The 19,861-nt window shown below is 36.3% G+C and overlaps 2 protein-coding genes and 1 long non-coding RNA gene across 3 annotated transcripts in view; 2 read left to right on the top strand and 1 right to left on the bottom strand.

Annotated features, from left to right (window-relative positions):
- Positions 1-260: 260 nt before the first annotated feature.
- abraa (actin binding Rho activating protein a) lies at positions 261-4,370 on the top strand. Its single transcript, XM_082189590.1, has 2 exons — positions 261-1,195; positions 3,850-4,370. Exons 1-2 carry the CDS (start codon positions 593-595, stop codon positions 4,285-4,287), a joined length of 1,041 nt encoding a protein of 346 aa, XP_082045716.1. The 5' UTR covers positions 261-592; the 3' UTR covers positions 4,288-4,370.
- Positions 4,371-6,163: 1,793 nt separating this feature from the next.
- Positions 6,164-19,861, bottom strand: part of rims4 (regulating synaptic membrane exocytosis 4) — a 39,025-nt gene continuing 25,327 nt past the window's right edge. Inside the window, exons 3-6 of the mRNA XM_082136548.1 lie at positions 13,420-13,532; positions 12,614-12,715; positions 11,980-12,119; positions 6,164-10,506 (exon numbers count right to left, since the gene is read on the bottom strand). Of these exons, the coding sequence (XP_081992674.1) occupies positions 10,288-10,506; positions 11,980-12,119; positions 12,614-12,715; positions 13,420-13,532 (574 nt within the window). The 3' untranslated portion in view covers positions 6,164-10,287. The remainder of the gene's footprint in view (positions 10,507-11,979; positions 12,120-12,613; positions 12,716-13,419; positions 13,533-19,861) is intronic.
- The window catches only part of LOC309474208, a 54,858-nt gene continuing 47,657 nt past the window's right edge, over positions 12,661-19,861 (top strand). The window contains exon 1 of the long non-coding RNA XR_014197244.1: positions 12,661-12,772. This is a non-coding gene — a long non-coding RNA (uncharacterized lncRNA). The remainder of the gene's footprint in view (positions 12,773-19,861) is intronic.

Genomic DNA, 19,861 nt, shown 5'->3' with positions numbered 1-19,861 from the left:
GAAACAGAGGATGTGCAAATCCAAGGCTCATCCTAAGTTTTCCCTCAGCACGACTCCTGCTTTAAATAGCTTGGCTTGCGGTTTAAGAACAGGCCTGTGTATCAATCAACAGAAGCGCGCACATGCACAATTCAACACCCGGTCTGCAAAAATAGATCATCACACTGAGTGCTGGCACGTTGTACAAAAATATGCCATGGCAGTGGAGAAGAGCAAGCATTTGTAGCCGTTTCATCAGGATCTGTAGATGTCTTTGAGCAGTTTTAGTGTTTGATGAGGTCATGGGTGCATCTAAAACAAGAGACACAGTCAGGTGGGATGTCAGTGATTTTTGCATGGTTGCACAGTTGGACAGAAGTGTTTTTGGTCCGTCATAACGTGGCCACCTGTTATTCCATTGGGGAAATTCCATTAGCATGTTTAGGGTCATGGTGATCACCGTGTGCATGTCACACCACCCACCTCAGAGGACACTTCCTCTTCCCATTCATATAAAAGACTGGTGACCACCAGTAGAGCCCAAACGGATTATATACCCTGAGATCTGAACCTCGACAGCTTACCAGACCAGTAAAACACACAAAGAAGAACCATGAGTACGGCTGCCGTTCAACAAAACCAGCCTTTAAGCAGAGCCGTCAGGAAGATCAAGGTGGCTTCAGCGGTGAACAGCCTTGCCAAAAGCTGGCAAAGCTGGGCGAATAAACACACCGACCAACAAGACACGATCCCAACCGGCTGGATGCCTGAGACTATCATCGAGGATGAGAAAGAAAAGCAGAAGGAGAAGAGTGAGATGAAACTCTTGGTCACTCCTCGTGTGGTATCGGTGAACAGCGACGACTGTGCGGATGATCAGATCAAGACTGTATCCGTGACTAAAGCCATCACACCAAAATGTAACGAATACGGAAAAGACCAAGTGAGCATCATCAAGGACAAGATCAACACCAATCAGCTAACCTCAGAGGACACCAAAAACTTCCTTGGCAACGAATCTCCCACCAGGAGACGTTACTGTGGTTGGAAAGCTGGAACCTTTGCCAAGGCACTCGGACAGAAAGAGGAAAAGACAATGGGATCCCGAAGTAGCAGTTTAGATGCAGAGGACAGTGGTCTTGGGGAGGAAGCGTCTCTGAGCGACACCAGTGATCAGAATGAGAATGAACCAAAGAAACATGTCACCAGACACAAGGTAGGTTTATCTGTATGAATCAAGCTATGATTATGGGGTGTGTTTTGGCAGTTAGAGGCAAATAACCACTAACCCCGCCCACAATTTTAGCTTTAGTACAAATAACATTACTACTGATTCACATAGTGAAATGTTTGATATTTTTATACAATGAGGAACTAAATAAGATACAGCTGATGATAATTAATTGCAGAAACAAACAGGGACATAATTAGAAACCAAGGAAACCGAAACTAAAGCAGGGAAACAGGAACTAAAGGAAATAGAACAAAATTATCAAAATAAGAGTCCATAATCGTAACACTACCGTATTTTCCAGAAAATAAGTCGCAGCTGACTATATGTTGCACTGGTTCAATATTGCTTTTTTGAGAGAAGAAACACAGATAAATCGCATCGTTGTATTAGTCACGTGTTATTCTAAAAAAAATGTTTACTTCATTGGAATGGTATAAAACTTGGTAAAGGTTTTGGCATTGTTGGGTGAACACACACACACAAAAAATCATGGACATGATTCAAATAAAGGTTAAATGGTCCTGAAAAATGACCGCATTGGAAATTAATGGGAGAAGAATTTCATCTATTGGAAACGTTTGGTACTGCGCCCAAACCAAGTCTTACTGAAAGCTAATTTTTTGAGATATTGACCTCAGATTTGAAACACAGCTTTTTTAGATTTATGACTTTGATTTTTATCAAAGTTTTAGAGTAAAACGTGTTTTGGAAAATATATATTTCACATAAAATTTTTAAATTGTATTTTTGTTAATTTTTCCTAACAATAAATGTAGAATTTTAACTTTTTTTCACTTCAGCAATAATCTGCCAAGTCTCTTCTTTATAAAGAGACCAAACATAAATGCTCCAAAGCATTAAAGATTTATGACAGTTGGAAATTTCATTTTCAGGTCCATGCTCAAAAAATGAATAAATGGATTATAACTACTGCATAAATATAATTTAGTACCATAAAAATACAAAATATTAAATTAAAAATATTATCAAACTAAAATATAGTACAATCAGGGAAAAGAATAAGTGTGTACGCCATCTCTCTTTTGGACTGCCACAAGACACCAAAACATTACTTGCTTATCACTTAAAAGTATGATTTCAGTAGGACTAAAACAATAATCTTTTTTAAAATGATTCAGATTAATCTAAATGCAGTTGACACAAATTAGCAGTTTATACATGACCAAAATGTTTTGATGTTTTTGAATGAATCTTTAAATTGTCAAATAAGAGTTTCTTGTTCGAAAAGATGTGAATCACTGCAGATGTGAACAGACTATTCATTCAAGGCTTTAATCAAAACAATTAAAGTTAACTCCGTATTATTTGAAACTATATATTTAGCCTGTAAATAATAGTCACAGTCTATATATACTGTAATTTCAGCACAATGTTCCATCATAAACTCAGATATGTTTTGCTGCAATGGAATATATGTAAATAAAAACAGTGATGGATCATTTACATCTGACCTTCACAAAGCAGCATGCTCACCCTCAACTTGACGAGTGAGATCCATCACAGCTGTGTCACTGTGGTATTTGATTCACCATCTTGCGTTTCACAAGACGCAGTTGCACCGGTTCAAACGGTGCACTTGTGAAATAAGTGGCCCTTGGAGAGATCATGGCAAATATTTCGCAGTAATGCTCAGGCATGTCACACGGTAGTGTTATGTGACTGTCTGGTGACAAGCCAGGTGTCTACACCTCAAACAAGACCTGAATAATATATTATTGTCAACAGATGCGTTTTACAGTCAACAAGAAATCAGTATGTACTGGGGTGGACGATCTTCCCAAAATTTCATATCACGATCTTATGACAAACAGTCACGATCTGAATCGCCTACTAACTAGACTATCCAGACTGGAACAAGCCTATGGAATATTTAAAACACAGTATTGCATTAAAAAAAAATCAGTTGTCAAAATAGTCATTAAACCCAGAGTTAAACTTTAAAATACTGCATAGTCTTTACTGTATGAATTAAGTATACATTGATTCTTATTAAAACTACTAAAGTTATTCAGTCAAGAGTAGTGTGATTTTATCTTTGTCTATGGATATAATGACACACATCCGATTTCTTTCCCAACTCTTTATTCACCTAAGACATAACTGACTGTCTTTATGTAAATATTCAGCAAGACGGACATTTTGGCATATGTTTGTGTATATTATCGTTTAGGCGCTCGCCTGAAACCCCAAGTATACTTTAAAACTAAAGTTTGTCCTTGGAATTCTGCTTTAAATTAATAACTTGAAATAATCCCTGCGTTCGCTCACAAAACATTTTCGTTCCCATGAGAACCTTTGAAATTAAAAGTTTTGCGAGCGAACACAACATTTCTCGGGGGAACGCAAAACATTTGTGAGAGAACGCAAAAGCATTGACATTGATCCCGTCTCATATTTATTTCCATAACCATGTCCATTTAGGGGCTCCGTAAAAATCGAATGCAAATTAGTAAAGATTATTAAAGATTTTAATCTTTTTCATTTTAGGTATTGACTTTTTTTATCCAAACTCATCCATTTTATTTTGCAGCATCTCTCTTTTTTGTATATAATTCTTTAAAACATCCCATTGACTGTGTGGTTCTCAATAACATTGTCATTTCTGGTCCTTTCAGATTAAAATAGCCACGATGAATGACCTGAAGAGCAGATGGCAGCAGTTCGCTAACGAACACATCGAGGGTCAGAAGCTCAACCCTTTCAGTGAGGAGTTTGACATTGATCATGCCATGGCTATTCGACTCCACAAGGGCGACACGGGATACGGCCGGCCCAAAGAGGGATCCAAGACGGCCCAGCGTGCCGATCGAGCCCAGAAACACATCCATCGTGAGATGGATGAGATGTGCTTTATCATTCGCGACATGGGCCAAAGAGATGAGGAGGGATTTATCCGCATCTCATTCGGCCGACTGTTTGACCGATACGTTAAAATCTCTGATAAAGTTGTGGGAATTTTGTTGCGCTGTCGCAAACACAAGATGGTGGACTTTGAGGGCGAGATGCTCTGGAAGGGCCAGGATGATGATGTTATAATCAAGTTACTGGTTTAATGTTCTGGAAAGTTGGGGAGTAACTAACTAATAGTAACTTTTTCCAGTAGTGTGAAAGTGTCTCAATTCTTTTCAAAATAGGCCTACTGTAGCTTTTCCGCTAAAAACAAGTAATGGTGTAGTATCTCAAAATGTACATTGCTGTTTTTTACGCATTGCAAAAGCTGCGCAGATTCAAACAAAGATTGTGTTGATGCTATTTTTGTTTGTTTGCACCAGATAAAAACTACTTTCAAAAGGATAGCTTGAGTGTAGTTGAACTACTTTAAGAAGCTATCTAGTTTCAAATTAGCCTCTCTTACACTATTTATAATTTTATTTAGCAGGATGAAATAGCAGAACCTTGAGAACGTTCCAGAAATCTGATGAACTCTCTGAGATGAACGTGCTCTTTTGGTGCATGAGGCGTCAGGGTTTAGTTTTAGTGGTGAGACGGTGACACAGTTTACACGAGAGAATGGACGGTTCATCAAACATCAGGCATCCTCTGAATGCTCAGCACACCAGCCTTGATGTCCAGACATGTTTTGGTAATAATCTCTTGTTGGCCCTGTGAGAGCAGAGTTAGGGTTTCTTTTATGTTTTTGCACAATTATTAATTCCCATCTGAATATTTTGTTCATTTGCGTCTAAACATCTCCTGTTGTTTTATTGTGCACTGTTTCTCACTCATATTAATAACCTCTTTCAAAATGAAAGCATGATTGTCTTCTTACAGAAGGATTTGTTATAAATATTTGATTATGCAGTATAGAAAATTATTTATTTGTGGTGGAATTATTATTCTGCCAGTTAAGGATGAAATAAAAACCACAGAAAAACATTGACCTTATGAGAGGATGTCTATTTTTTCATTATTTGTAGGTTTGAATTGGCTTAAATATTTGTAAATATTCTATCAATATTTGTTTACTTCATGCTTCAAATTAGTTGTAATATATAATGTTAATATATTAATATGCTATATTAATAAATAAATAATATATTAATAAACAATATTAATATATATATATATATATATTATGTCTTATTAATATATAATAGATTAATACATGATTTATAATGTTTATTATAATTATTATATGATATTAACAATAATAATGATTATTGTTATAAAAATGTGGGAAAAAAATCTTGGAGTTAGTCTTGTAATTTCAGTTAGCTAAATCTAATGAGAAGATGCAATATATATTGTGTGTGTGTGTGTGTGTGTGTGTGTGTGTGTGTGTGTGTGTGTGTGTGTGTGTGTGTGTGTGTGTGTGTGTGTGTGTGTGTGTGTGTGTGTGTGTGTGTGTGTGTGTGTGTGTGTGTGTGTTTCAGATATTCCCCAAGTTATGGGGACAAAATGCCCCACAATGATGGCAATAATTGAAAATCTTGTCCTTGTGGGGACGTGTGTGTGTGTGTGTGGGATGTGTATATATAAACCCTTTGTAATTACATCAAACAGGGACGAGATTATTCATGTCCCTTTGTTAGTGACAAATAGTGGCTAAACACACACACGCACACTCACTCACACACACACACACACACACGCACACACACACACACTCACTCACTCACACCGTATCCCCTATCCCCTAAATACCAACATCCAGTTCAATTCCCAAATCAAGAGTGCTTGATCTAATTTTTCCTTGATCTAACTCTTAAAAAGCCATTTCTTCTCCTGATAAAGACTTGAGTGAAACAGACAGACTGGGTAACTACAACACTCCAGCAGTCAGAAATATCTGATTCTCTCTGACGTGCTCAATAAGCTCATCTTTATCTGTCAGTTGTCAAAGGTTATCAGATGTTTTCAGAGTAAGTCTTCTCTAAACCACAGTGCTTCAGGGAGCTCATGCAGTCATCACACGCACGCATGTTTTGTAAATCAGAGTGAGCTATTTATTCTTTATAACCATTTGCAACAGAGTAACAATACACTAAATTGTGCATTAATTAACAGTGACATTATTACGAATTCAAATTCATTATTTTACATATAATAAATAATAATAAGGAATAAACAAGTATCTCCACAAAGAAAAATATCACAGCATCCAATTTAGGAATATGTCGATTATTTTGCCACATCAACTTCAAGTATATTTGATATGGTAAATCGTTATAATTAGTAACAAAAATATGTGGTGGAAAATGTGATGACGAAAGGCCATGACTATTTACCAGATTAAAATAAAATGAATTACAAAAAGAAAGAGAAAGACAGAAAATTAGAGTTGCAATACACATAAAAACAGAATGACATTCTTGCATGCTCGTTTCTCCGCCGTACAATTGAATTGTGTTAAGACCTCTGGTTTACAAGTTAAGGCTTTACAAAAGGTATTCCTATTAATTCAACTTGTGGAATGGAGATCATTAATTTTTATACTCTATAAATCACATTCTTTTAAACATCTGGAGTGTATTTGCAGTTTAAAAGCTATATTTCCAATCCAGTTTACAGTATCAGCAAGACCATCATGCTGATAGAAACAGGAGAATTATGTTGCGTAACCAAGTTATTACAGCCTAAAAAACTAAAATATTGTCAATATTGACATCCTTTTGATGATTAACTGTTGTTTTGCCCACTAAATCCAAGGTGTCTATTTACAATCAACAGACCAATAAAATGGAACATGTAGTTTTTTGCTATATTAAATCGATGCATATTAATGTATATGGTGTGGTTTATATGAAAAGTACACTATGTAACTTTTTTGTTGTTCAAAATTAACAAAATGTATATCATAATGAGTCAATACATCATGAATGCGTCTTCCAAAAGAACGTGTTTTTGTCTTATACCCTGATTCACTATGGTAAGCCTATTTATGTTTTAGATCTAGCGGGATGGTTTTCGGGGGAAATCGCGTACATACGTCACTCACCCGTGTGTGTCTCGTCATATCCGTAAAGAAAAGTTGCTCCGCCTACTTTGACGCGTGTCTGGTGTTAGTTTTCACAACAAGCGAGAAAGGTTGAAATTTACTAACCGCCATTTAAACAACAGAAGAAGAAGGTTTACATGGAGCATATAAATCTCGAACCTCCAGGGAATCACCCGTTTTAAACAAACAAGAGAACGCGACAGAGCTCGTGATTAAACCAGAATCAACACTGGCTTGGCTTGTCGGAGACAGCGAGAACTGAGGGATCTGAAATGTCGTAAAAGCGATGCGGAGATGGCATGTTTATTACTCAACAGGCTCATTTCATTATGGTTGTTGTAGTGCTTTGCTTTGCTAGTCAGCTTGAGATACTTTCCATCAAAACTGGTTATATCTCTTTTATGCCTAGTAGTGAAGTTTTATGAACAGTAGGATAACCATATTCATCCGCACCGAAGCACAACCAAAACAATGTTCTTCCACAAAATGCATTCAGTTTTGTTTTTTAACCACTAGAGGGCCAAAAGTTACATAGTGTACCTGTAATATAGTGCTAATCACTACATTGCTAAATTTCTAAGCGTTCATTTCTTTCAGCCCATCATCAACACATCTTTGAAATGCACATTTTTTTGGCACTAAATTCTTGAGGATCTCAGACATTCAGCGCTTCGTCTAAAATTGAGCATTTTCTATATTGCTACATGGATGCAGAAGTTTCTAATGTAATGCAGAGAAAATCTGGCTTTACTCCCTGTAACAAACAACGTGAGCAAAAATTGATTTGCTTTTTAAGACGATGGACATTTAATTCTTCAAAGAGAATGTGGCAGTGCTTTTATATGGCCTTAACAACATGATTATGTTGAGGGTGTTTGAGGTATGTTTTTTTCAGCGGTAATTTAAATAATCACTCCCGAGATTCTCAGAGAGGAATAAATCTTTTTAAAAAATCCTTTTGTCTAGTGGTAAATCGTGTATTTTCTTCACAAAAAAGTCCTGTTTTTATGCTGGACATAAAAATTCTTCTCTATGCAGAATGCTGTTTTCTTCCCTTTAGTTTTGTGTGCTAGTATGTAGGCCTATAAATGTTTTGCTTTTCATCATTTCAGGACATATGAAAAGAAATTGTATCAGTATTATTTATTAATAAAGATGTCACACAGTATTTCTCTGTGCAGTGTAACAGTATTTGTTTGATCATTCGCTGCTACATGTTTGCTCGACTGCCAGCGAAAACGCTCTATAATCCAATTCCATGCAAAATCTCATTAGATCGTGGCAAACTAAGATGCCTTTCATGCGAATGCTACTATCTAATGCTACAAACCTTATCATTGCTACTAAAGATTCTGCATCCTGAAGTCACAAATAATATAATAATATAAAGAAGAAAATGGCTTATGCCAAACTAGCGATTGCTTGTAAGAAAGACATTTAAGATTACAAAGTGCAAAAAGAAATTTATCATTTGTGACAGACTGTTAAACATCGATCGACCAGGGGTGCGTTTCCCCGAAAGCATTGTTAGCCAACTATGGTTGCAAGTTTCGTTGTTATCGGCATAGTTCAACGAGTCGGTGTTTCCCGAAACCACAGTTCCAACGAACATGATGTGAACATGCATGACGTGGACTTAAATCCTTGTCTTGAGCAAAATAAGTATGCTGACATTCGGTACAATCTGTATGTTTTATTTAGAATACATACAAATGTAATTTACGTCTTTTAGTTTGTCAAGAGTTTTAAAGCACAGTTTTTGAAGAGTGCGCATGTGCGTACATGCCCTAGTACGTAAGAACAAGCCTATGATTGAAGCTGGAAATAAAGCAAAAGAAAGATGAGAATTAGTCCTCAGATGCCATGTCTGTAATTCATATTCGGATTCATTAAAATAAGTTATTACTCTACCACGTGTGTGACATCATTTATCGGTCAAATGACAAATTTGTGACAATATGGTTTCGGGAAACTGTTACGTCGTTGTACGGGAAACGCGCCCCAGACCGATTAATTTGACAGAAATGTGGCACATTTTTTGTCCGATTTACAGAACTTTGCTGTAAATTTTCTTTTTCAAATATTTGTCATTTATTTTGTGTACATTATTTGTTAATATACAATTGTATTATATATGTGCATATCATGTCTGCTTTCTATCACCCTGCTCTCTAGATATCAGCCATTAAAAAACCTCTTGGCCGCTACTGCAGTTATAACTGTAAGTATATAATTTACTGACATTAATTCCATAAGCACTCTATAATCCTATGTTACTTAAGTGTCTTGCACCCACACTATTAGGCCTAGAGTGGAAAAATGTACAGTGACATCAAATATTCCTCGACTGGAAATATGTCACTGTTACCTCGGGAAAATATCGTGGACAATTAGCATCTGTCTTTTTAAATGTGTGTCTGCCTAGATTATTGATTCACAAAGCATCTAGTCACTTGAATATAGACACAGATAACCACAAATAAAGCCACTTGCTGGTAACATTGGCACTGTTCAGTAATGAGAAAGACGAAACCGAAGAGACCCAAACAGAAAAAGATCCGAGTGCAAACCAAATCATGAAGCAAAAAAAGACTCTTTTCAAACTACACATATTGGATCTTTTTAAGACATGTATCTATTCCTGTATTGTTAATTACGCAAGATAATGAATGCAAACCCGCACTTTTTTCACCGATACATTCTTCTTTCTATTGGATGTCATATTGCACAAACCCATCCGTTTCATCTAATAGGAATCAATCCATTGCAGCACCCACAAACATTGGCCTGTTTTCTGGAAATCAATTCAAAATTGAGGACATTTCCTCTGAAAGACATACGGACCATCACAAGCTAATGTGTTGAAAGCTAAAATAAAGCCCAGACGTTTTGCTCTGCATTCTGTGACCGTCCTGAAGTCTTTTTCTCAGAGGCTGAAAAAAGAGCATTTCCTCTGTTTTGGATTCTGGAATATTCCAGAAAGGCTATTAGTTCTGAAGAAATTCTAGAACATTCCAGAGGGTTCCAGTGCCGCAGTCATGCACAACCGGCACTTTTAGGGCAGGGGCTGTGAGAGCCCTTCCAGAGAAAAATAAATCTAGTTGAGTAGTTGGTCTTAGGAGCGTTCACAGCAAGGGCCCACGGTGCTCTCCAGAGAGAGCTGTGAGGAGTGTCGGATCAGCGGCGCCATTGTGGGATCCACCATAGAAGAGGTGGGGAAAAGCTTGTACCAGCCAATCACCATGTTTGTCAAATCCAGCTCCTCCAATAGGATGCGTGCCACGCCCATGAAGCATTTACGATCCATCCGGCCGTAGTTTCCCCAAACAATGACCTGTTCATGAGAGATGGAAGTATTAAGCAACACTTTTGACTATAATATTGTTAATTTAACATTTATAAATATAAAACTTAATTATTATATTTAAATATAATAGCCTATATAATTTCATAATTCTCGATTTTTTTGTTTGTTAGTTCTGTGTAAATCTCGCCATTTGAAATGTATATAATCCTCTTAACTCATAAATCTCCATTTTGAATTGATCATAATTCATAATGCGTTTTTTGTTTGTTTTTTTTGTTCCATTAATCTGGGTGACTATCACAATTTGAAATGTATGTAATCCTCATAATTCATGAAATTCATAATTCTCAATTTTGAATTGATCATGATTCATACGGATTTTTAGTTTGTTCCATGAATCTGAGTTAATCTCACAATTTGAAATGTATAATATCTTTGTAATTCATAAGTTTGAAATGTATATAATCATCATAATTCATAAATTAATAAAATGTGTTGGTTTCATTAATCTTATGTCCTGAAATACATGTCCAGATCACCCTAAAATTAAAAGAAATTATATTTTTTTATGAAAATTGCTTTATTGTCATGAAAATAATGTCACATCGCAAAAGTTCTTTAAAGTAGGCTACATTTTCTTTAAGCAAAACAAGATTTCTTAGTTCTTTCTTTAGATTTTTGTGGTGTAATATAATGCAGGCATGGTTTTAATAGGTTTTGTGTGATTCATTCATCTTCAATAGCACAAAACTGAATAACTGAATTCCCAAATATGATAATGAATGTGTGAACATTTTTAAAGAATAATCTCAAAAAAGGGAAGCAAGTGGCCTACGTCAATCTGAAAGTTCCCTTAGATTCATTACATAATAACGGAGGACGCCATACATCAGTGAATAAACACATGCAAATGATGTTTTTCCCGCCGCACGATGTGCCTGAACATCCTGCACTCTGTTCTAACCTTTAGTGTTTACTGTGACAGGATTTCATAAATGTTGTCCTTGGAAAAATGTATAATTAGAAGAGATATGAAATGTTTCCCCCTATTCTTTCTCCACTGCTAAAAATAAAGCATTCACTACATTGCTTTTTCGTTGCCAGTTCTCTTCACAAGTGATGGAGAGAATGAATAAGAAATGATCATTCACTGATGTCAACGTCACCTGTAGAGAAATTACACCAAATTGGAAAAGACGTGGGTAAACTTTGCTGTAAATTAGAGCCTATAATTGCTTCTTTCTTTGTCATTTAAATAGTGCTTGACAGCCTAATGTTCAATCATTGCATTAAGAAATTCAAGTATTCTAGGGTTAGTTTGCTGGTTTAATGTTGCAGTTCTATACGGCAAGTATTTCTATTGCTCATACTAAGAGTTTGAGATTTGAACATCCCCTAACCCTAAATATTACTTTTGTAAAAACCCCAATGATGGAGCATAGTATTATTGCGGTCATTTTTGCACAAGCAACCTTAAGAAAAGGTAGAAATCTTGTTTACCTGTACAACCTTTCCCTGCGGACTCTCTGAAAAAACAAGGACTTGATTGTAAAGGGGATCTAGCGATTTCCGAACAGACTTTGTCTTCTTTTTGGCAATGCAGATGCCATTTTCCAGAAGATACACTTTAATGTAGGCCGCTGAAAAGGAGGGAGGAAACAGTAAATATGACTGCATCCTTGAAATCTGGAAGACACTGACAATCACTTTGAAAACCCAGAAGAGAAACCAATTTAGACTCTTTTCAATTTCCGTTCTTTTTTCAACACACACACACACACACACACACACACACACACACACACACACACACACACACACACACACACACACACACACACACACACACACACACACACACACACACACACACACACACACACACACACACACACACACACACACACACACACACACACACACACACACTCTCTCTCTCTCTCTCTCTCTCTCTTCTGGATAATGAATGCTCAAATAAGAAGAGAACAATCACAGATTGGATCTAAGAGAAATTTGTGTATTTGAGACCCCATCTATAAACATTTTCAGTCAGTTTGTCCTCTGGCTAAATGAATCTAACGGTTCTTTCAGACTCATCCCTCAGTACGTCAGGTTCTGTCTGATGAAGAATCACCTGGAGGGCCCTTAGATCCAGGCTTCATGATGAGTCCTCGAGCCTGAATGATCTCCACCTCCAGCTGCCCGTTCCTCTCCATCAGTCCGATCTCTACATCTCCTGCAAAACATCAATACACACATTAAACAGTGTCAAGTGATACGTGGGGGAATACAGGTAAAGTTACTTTATTTCTTTCCTTTTTCAGTAGCATTGTGTTGATCTTAGAAATTAAAATATTTTACTGACAATTACACAAAAAAATCTTTTGCAATCTTATTTATTGATTTTTAAACTGATAGTTCCAGTCTTGGATGGAATCGGTCAATACAGCATTTTGGCTAAATGGCTGCTACTGTATATAGTAACACAGATGCTCAGCATCCAAAGAACACGTTTTCTTATTATTTACACTACCCCTACAAAATCGGTAATCATTTTACATCACATTTGAGAACGAAATAAGCATTGGTTAGCTTTCAGTGACCATTTCTTGTAATTACCTCCCGCACAATCGATATTACATTCTGTTTCAGATTTAGCTTCTTTAATAAACTGATTTTGTCAGAGGTTTATTGAATTATTTTTTCATTATAATTTCTTAGAAGCATCAAGATGGAAAAGAATATTTATTTTTATCCATCCTAATTTCCAAGTATTTAATTGAATATATTAACAAACAACCTTTTGACAAGAAGCTCTGACAAATTAGCAGCCACTTGAGCATTTGTCGATTTTTGCGTGAAAGAAAAGGGCACATTTTCAATGTACCTGTAGTAGTGAAGTGAGGTAGCATCAATTCTCTGATGTATAAATGCACTCACCTAATGAAGTTGTAGCTAGTGTCTGTCTCCCCACAAACTGAGCCGGTCCCATCCCGTCCAGAAAGTCACTAAACTGAGCATCTGATGCCAAACACATTCCACTGTAGTTCAGACTAAAGGGAAGAAAACAGGGCAGTGTTACTGTGAACATTTGTATTCATTTTATTTAAAAGTTTATGTATACCATTTAATGTGTGCTGTGTTTTGTCGGCCACATATTTTGCTGGATGGAATATATATACTGCCGTTATAAAATGATGTTAAGAAGCTCAGTGCAGACATTTTTCAGTGCAATTTATTCATTTTATATTCAGCTTGCACTCTCTTTAAAGTAAAAAATATCTGGCTTTCAGAATTGATCAAATTTATCTGTGTTGCTTCTTGTGATGGCTTTGAAGATGCTAATGAAATCTTCACATTATCCGGACATGTATGACAGACATTAAGAGTTTTGCTTTATTCTGTAATGGCTGGACCGATAATGGCATGGCTCTGTGATGGGACTGGATCGGTGTACGGAAGGTACTTCTCTTTTATGTAATGAAGATAGACAGCCTTTAAGCCTGACAGTGATAGTGAGAGTGCTCCACTGGAGCAAAGCCAACACAGACACATATAATCACACTGCTTTCCTGCTCCTATTTGAGATGTATGTGGCCAAAAAAAAAATTCATTACTAACAGTATATGTGTGTTTCTAGGAGATGAGCCCGATGCTCCATGTCATATTCACCCTCGTGACCCCTTGAAATAGGAGGCCTGGCCTTCATCTAATAGCACGACAGTGACTGGACACTTTTTCATCAGCCTTGGTTTCCGGAAATGTTTTTCTGATTACTATTATCCCCAAAAATTCTTCCATAAATAATTCTAAGCAAAAAAAAAAAAAAAAAAAGCTCCAATACGAATAAACTGTATAAAATTTAAAGCAAAAATACAAAGGTACAGTACAAGACTATTGTGTATTTTATGTATTTTATGATTGAATAAACTAGTCTTACATATACAAGTATAAACTGTATATACTTTGTATATATTATACTATACTATTATACTACATATATATATATATATATATATATGATAAAATGGTATATATAGTAAAAGTTAGAAGTGTGTGTATATATATATATACACACACACACAAAGTAAAGTATATATACTTTGACAGTATATATAATATTAATAATAGTATTAATTATTAATATACTATCAAAGAAATGGCCATGTAGACAAGCAGGTGCTTGTCTCATTTATAAAATGTTTCTCCTTTGGCAAGCCTCTTATTTTCTTTTTTACTCCCAAGTTAAAATGGACTTAATTTCAGCTTATCTACACAAGTGAAGAAGCTCATATTTGCTTATCGTAGCTTTTTCATGTTTTTTCAGCTAACAGAAGGTAGCCGCTTGTGCATGGATGAGATTAATTAGGTCCAATTTTTGTAACAAGAGATCCATTTTGAAACAGATGGTGGTGAAAAAAGTGTTTTCCTTCAGCAAGAAAAAAAGGTCACTTGGGCCAAAGAGGAGAAAGGGCCCAACGTAACCACCCTGCTCTGTACATCTCTGCTGACATCAGCTGTTTTTACATTCTGTGTGAAGATGTAATACCACATAGAAACTGAAATAGGGCACATTTGATGTGGCTGTTGTTGTGACTTCTCACTAAAACCGAGCCATTTGTAGATGAATTCTCCTGAAAATACTGTGACACTATTAAAACACTTTTCTTTTTTATTTAAACTGTCCGACACAGCAACATTGGCTCAACCAATGGCACGAGTTTGGGGCGGGACTATCTGTTTTGATCAACCAATGTTCAGGAAACCTGTTTGAAAATAGTAATTATTCTTGTAGTTCGGCATGAAATTATACACATTTCATCTGTATTTATATCAATTAAAAAAATTAATTGATATGCATTTTTAAAAGCTGTCCTTGGTGGTCTTATATCACATTCTCCTTCAAGCCTCCTTTCAAACCCATCTCTCCCTCCTTTCTCCATTCCCATTGCTCAGTGTTTGTTCTCAATAATCCTCCACACTAATGTGGACGGATTCATAATTAATTTTCTTTCTGCGGTTTGACCTCGATTCTCTCCGGCGCTCTGTCTCTTTTGCTTGCCATGTCCGCACAGGTCTATTTTTAAAATGCTTTTGGGAGGGTACAGACAATCCTAATGCCTAGTACTCAGACTGGTCATCCCAAGAGACCCCATTTTCATCCGCTCTTCGTTCTCTTGCTCATTTTTCACTCTATCCTGTCTCTTTGTCCCATGTCAATATCTAGTTCATCATTTAGTCTCTCGTCTGGTGTTTCTATCCGCTTGTCTCTCTGTTCTTTAAGGAATGGTCATCATTTACTCCCCCTGATGTCGTACCAGAACCTTTTGGAACACACACAGAGAATTTTTTAAGAATCTTCAGAATCTTCATATAACCACACCAACCACTGGAGAATCAGTATTTCAAACTACTTATTTTCACTATAATAATATTTCATATTAAATTCAAAATAAGTATTTATTAGTCTAATTTTCCAATTAAAATATGAACAAATAATGTAACTTGAGAAGTGCAGACAAAATACACTTAAACAAGACTTAAAGGAACACTCCACCGTTTTTTGAAATAGGGCTTATTCACTTTCTTTCCTACATTTAGATAGGTGGGCAAATGCATTTTTGTCTCAGTGCATGCATTGTTTTAGTTTGACAGGGTCGGCGCTAGCTTAGCTTAGCACAATGAATGGAATCCTTTGTTGCCAGCTAGCATGTCCTGAGTAAAAGTGATATACATTTTTTTAAAAACCCACCTAATTACTTCTTGTGGCCTACGTATTCACAACAAGTACAAATAGCGATGCAGATTAACACTAGGTGATTTCCTAGGCAGATATTGACTTATATATTAAGGACTATATTAGGGGGAAGCACAGGCGAAGCACTGCTACTTGGGCGTGATATCTCTGCGCCCAAGTAGCAGTGCTTCACCTGTGCTTCCCCCTAATATAGTCCCAAGTCAATATCTGCATAGGAAATCGTCTAGTGTTAATCTGCATCACTATTTGTACTTGTTGTGAATACGCAGGCCACAAGAAGTAATTAGGTGGGTTTTTAAAAAAAATGTATATCACTTTTACTCAGGACATGCTAGCTGGCAACAAAGGATTCCATTCATTATGCTAAGCTAAGCTAGCGCCGACCCTGTCAAACTAAAACAATGCATGCACTGAGACAAAAATGCATTTGCCCACCTATCTAAATGTAGGAAAGAAGGTGAATAAGCCCTATTTCAAAAAACGGTGGAGTGTTCCTTTAAGATTTTATGCAATGCTGCGACTCATGTCAATTTAGCGTGTTTTAAATATTGGTTGATTTACACTGTCATTCAAAAGTTTTGGGGTCAGTAAGATTTTATTTTTAAGAAATTTACTTTACTTCTATTCTGTAAGGACGTGTTAAATTGTTAAAAAATGACAGAAAAATCTGTTATAATGTTTGAACTATATTTATCAAAGAACCCTGAAAAATTTATATTATTTCAAATTTTAATAATACTTCACAGTATTACTGTTTTTATTGTATTTTTGATATAATAAATGCAGCCTTGAGACTTCTTTTAAAAATATTTAACTTTCTTAGCAAACCCAAACTTTTGAACGGTAGTGTATTTTCTGGACAAGACAAAAATGAATAAACAAATAAAAAAACTAGTATTTATGCAGTGTTGAAGCCATATGATAACAGACCAAAAGTGTTTAAGTGCATCATAGCCTCAAAAACAACTAAGCTAAAGAAGCAAATATATGATGCCATTGTTGTCATATTTTATTGCTGATTTAAAATGTGTCATTTAAACAATCTTGACATAAGCTTTGATTTTCCCATTCAAGTAGACAGGATCTGTACTTGTACTGGAAATGGCAGAAAGATGGCAGCCAAGTGAACTGACTTTAAAAACAACTTGGAAGGCTTGGAATAAAGCACATAAATCTGACTACGTTTTTGTGGCGTTTCATTCTTTTTAGAAACAAAAGAATTGACAGAAATGTGTGGAATAGGCTGCATGAAGATTCTTCAAAACATATTTCGTGTTTCACAGAAGAAAGACATTCATACAGGTTTGGGATAACATGATGGTGAGTAAATGATGACAGAATGTTCATTTTTGGACAAACTATTCCTTTCCCCCTCTCCTCTCTCTCATGTGACATTTCATCATTCTATCTTGCAAAAGGAGAGTCATTATTACTCACTGGTCCCTGTGTGCACTGGCGTCAGCAGCAGCCATCAGTAAACACACATACATTACTACAAACGCTTCGGAGAGTGACAAATACACCTATCACCGCTCCACATATTACACGCCGCATTCTTGATGTCACTCGAATAAACATTTGTCTGTGTTATGTGTTAATCATGGCGTCTCAGCGCACTGCTTTCAATTGCTTTATATATCACTGTCTCTGCGCTGTTCTTCTGGCACTCTCTGCATGCAAACTTTTTAAACAGATGCTCCATTCTTGCATGCAGGAGTATACAAGAGTTAGTGCTGACTAGAAGAAGGTGAAAAGTATGTAGGGAATGTTTACGCACCTAAAATAGAGCGCAGAGGTGACAGCTTATCTTGGAATGTGGTGGAGAATGGAGATGATCTTCTGTTCAATTACAGTTATTTCTCTCAGTTTAGCTGGTTCTTTTTACCTGCATTTTGAGAGTTTATAGAATGTAGAACTCGACATCACAGTCCTGGCTAATTATACAGTGGCCCCAAAAAGAATTTGGACACAGTAAGTGCAGTAAGCGATTTCTGAGAAACGATGTTGATATTTGAAATCAACCCAAACAAACACACCCCTCCCTTCATTGCTCCGCCCCCAAAATGCATAAACGTGCAATGCAAGAGTGGATGTCCCTTTATCATAGCTAAAGCCAAGACAAAGAACGAACGACAAAGGACAAAAAATGAACATACAGTACACAAGAGTATATGTAAGCAAGATTTGGTGGTTAGTCGCCAACAGCTTCAGAAAAACAATGACACTAAAAACTGTCATGTTACTACAGCTAACATTACACAACAGTATATCTAGGTTCTGTGAAACATAGCAAAACCAATATTACTCCGAGCAGAAACAACTCAACCTCTGCGTCCGTTTTCAGGCCTTCCCGCTTGGGTCTCTCCAGCACTGGAAAGCTTCTCTAATATTAACGTCATTCCTAAAGCTCTTGCCTGATCATAACCCTTCTATTTCCAGTGATATTTCTCTGACCTTTTCTCTTTTGTAATGTCTCTCAGCGCATCTCTTTCAACAGTCTTTCTTCAAACCTCCCTCTTTTTCACTCTCTCTCCTCCCACATCATGGGTGGACACGCCCCCTACTGCTGATTGGCTCACACGCTCTCCTCCTCCATCAGGGGTGGACACGCCCCCTACTGCTGATTGGCTACAAGTGTGTTGTGGTGCTCGGCCCGATCCTCTTTCAACAGCGTTTTTCAGAAATCGCTTACTGTACCTTTAATTCACGCTTAAAAATGCATTAATGTCATTGCATATGAAATGTCTAACCTAAGTAGCATTTAGCACACACAAAACATTTTTAAATGATAAAACAATAAACGTGTATATATACGGTTCATAATTAAGTATTAAGACACTTTTTGGTTGTCAAACGTCAAACTAGTGGTAACTTTGTTAAAACACCTGTGCATTCACACTAATAGTTTCTGACAAAATGCAGTATCAAATATGATTTTATTCAGGACATCTAATATAATCATATTTTTGGTCCATGCACCATGAGCAGTTCTGCTTGTGGAGTTATAATTAGAGCACTTTCTGCTTTCTAGGGCATTTTGACAGGTCCATTACATAAATGTCACTCATGTGACCTCTTTCAAACTTCCTGCTCCCCAAAAGATGACTTAACTGATAAAAGTGGGAGTTCAGGCAAGATATTCTGATCTTTGTAAATGTAACTGTAAATGTCAGTCTTTAATTTAGATTCATACTATTTTTGTTTTAATAACACAAAAGCACAAGAATTACTTCTACATCTTTATAACAGCTGCAGCCAGATTATAGAACACTATATTTATTTTTTACTTTAAGGTAATTCAATTCACTTTCAATTTCACTTTATTGTTGGAATTTCTTCAAAAAATGGTCTCGCATTCCACAGCATTAATCCACATCAATCCACTTCCACATTAATTAATATGTCACAATACAATAAATAATACAATAATAGTAAATGCATGACTGGCTGCAGTGCATCAATTTTGTCCTTTCTATTTTTCAGAACCCTGAGGCCTACAACTGTACAACTACAATGTTTTTATAAATGTACTCTTCATAATTTTTTATATCATGTTTTATAACATTTAAAGTATTTTTAAGGGCAAAAAGCCCAACTTTATCTGGCCTAAAAAAGGCAAGTTAC

This window comes from Leuciscus leuciscus (assembly GCF_965113295.1).
Source record: "Leuciscus leuciscus genome assembly, chromosome: 14".
Taxonomy (NCBI): domain Eukaryota; kingdom Metazoa; phylum Chordata; class Actinopteri; order Cypriniformes; family Leuciscidae; genus Leuciscus; species Leuciscus leuciscus.
This window is presented reverse-complemented; position numbering and strand designations above follow the sequence as displayed.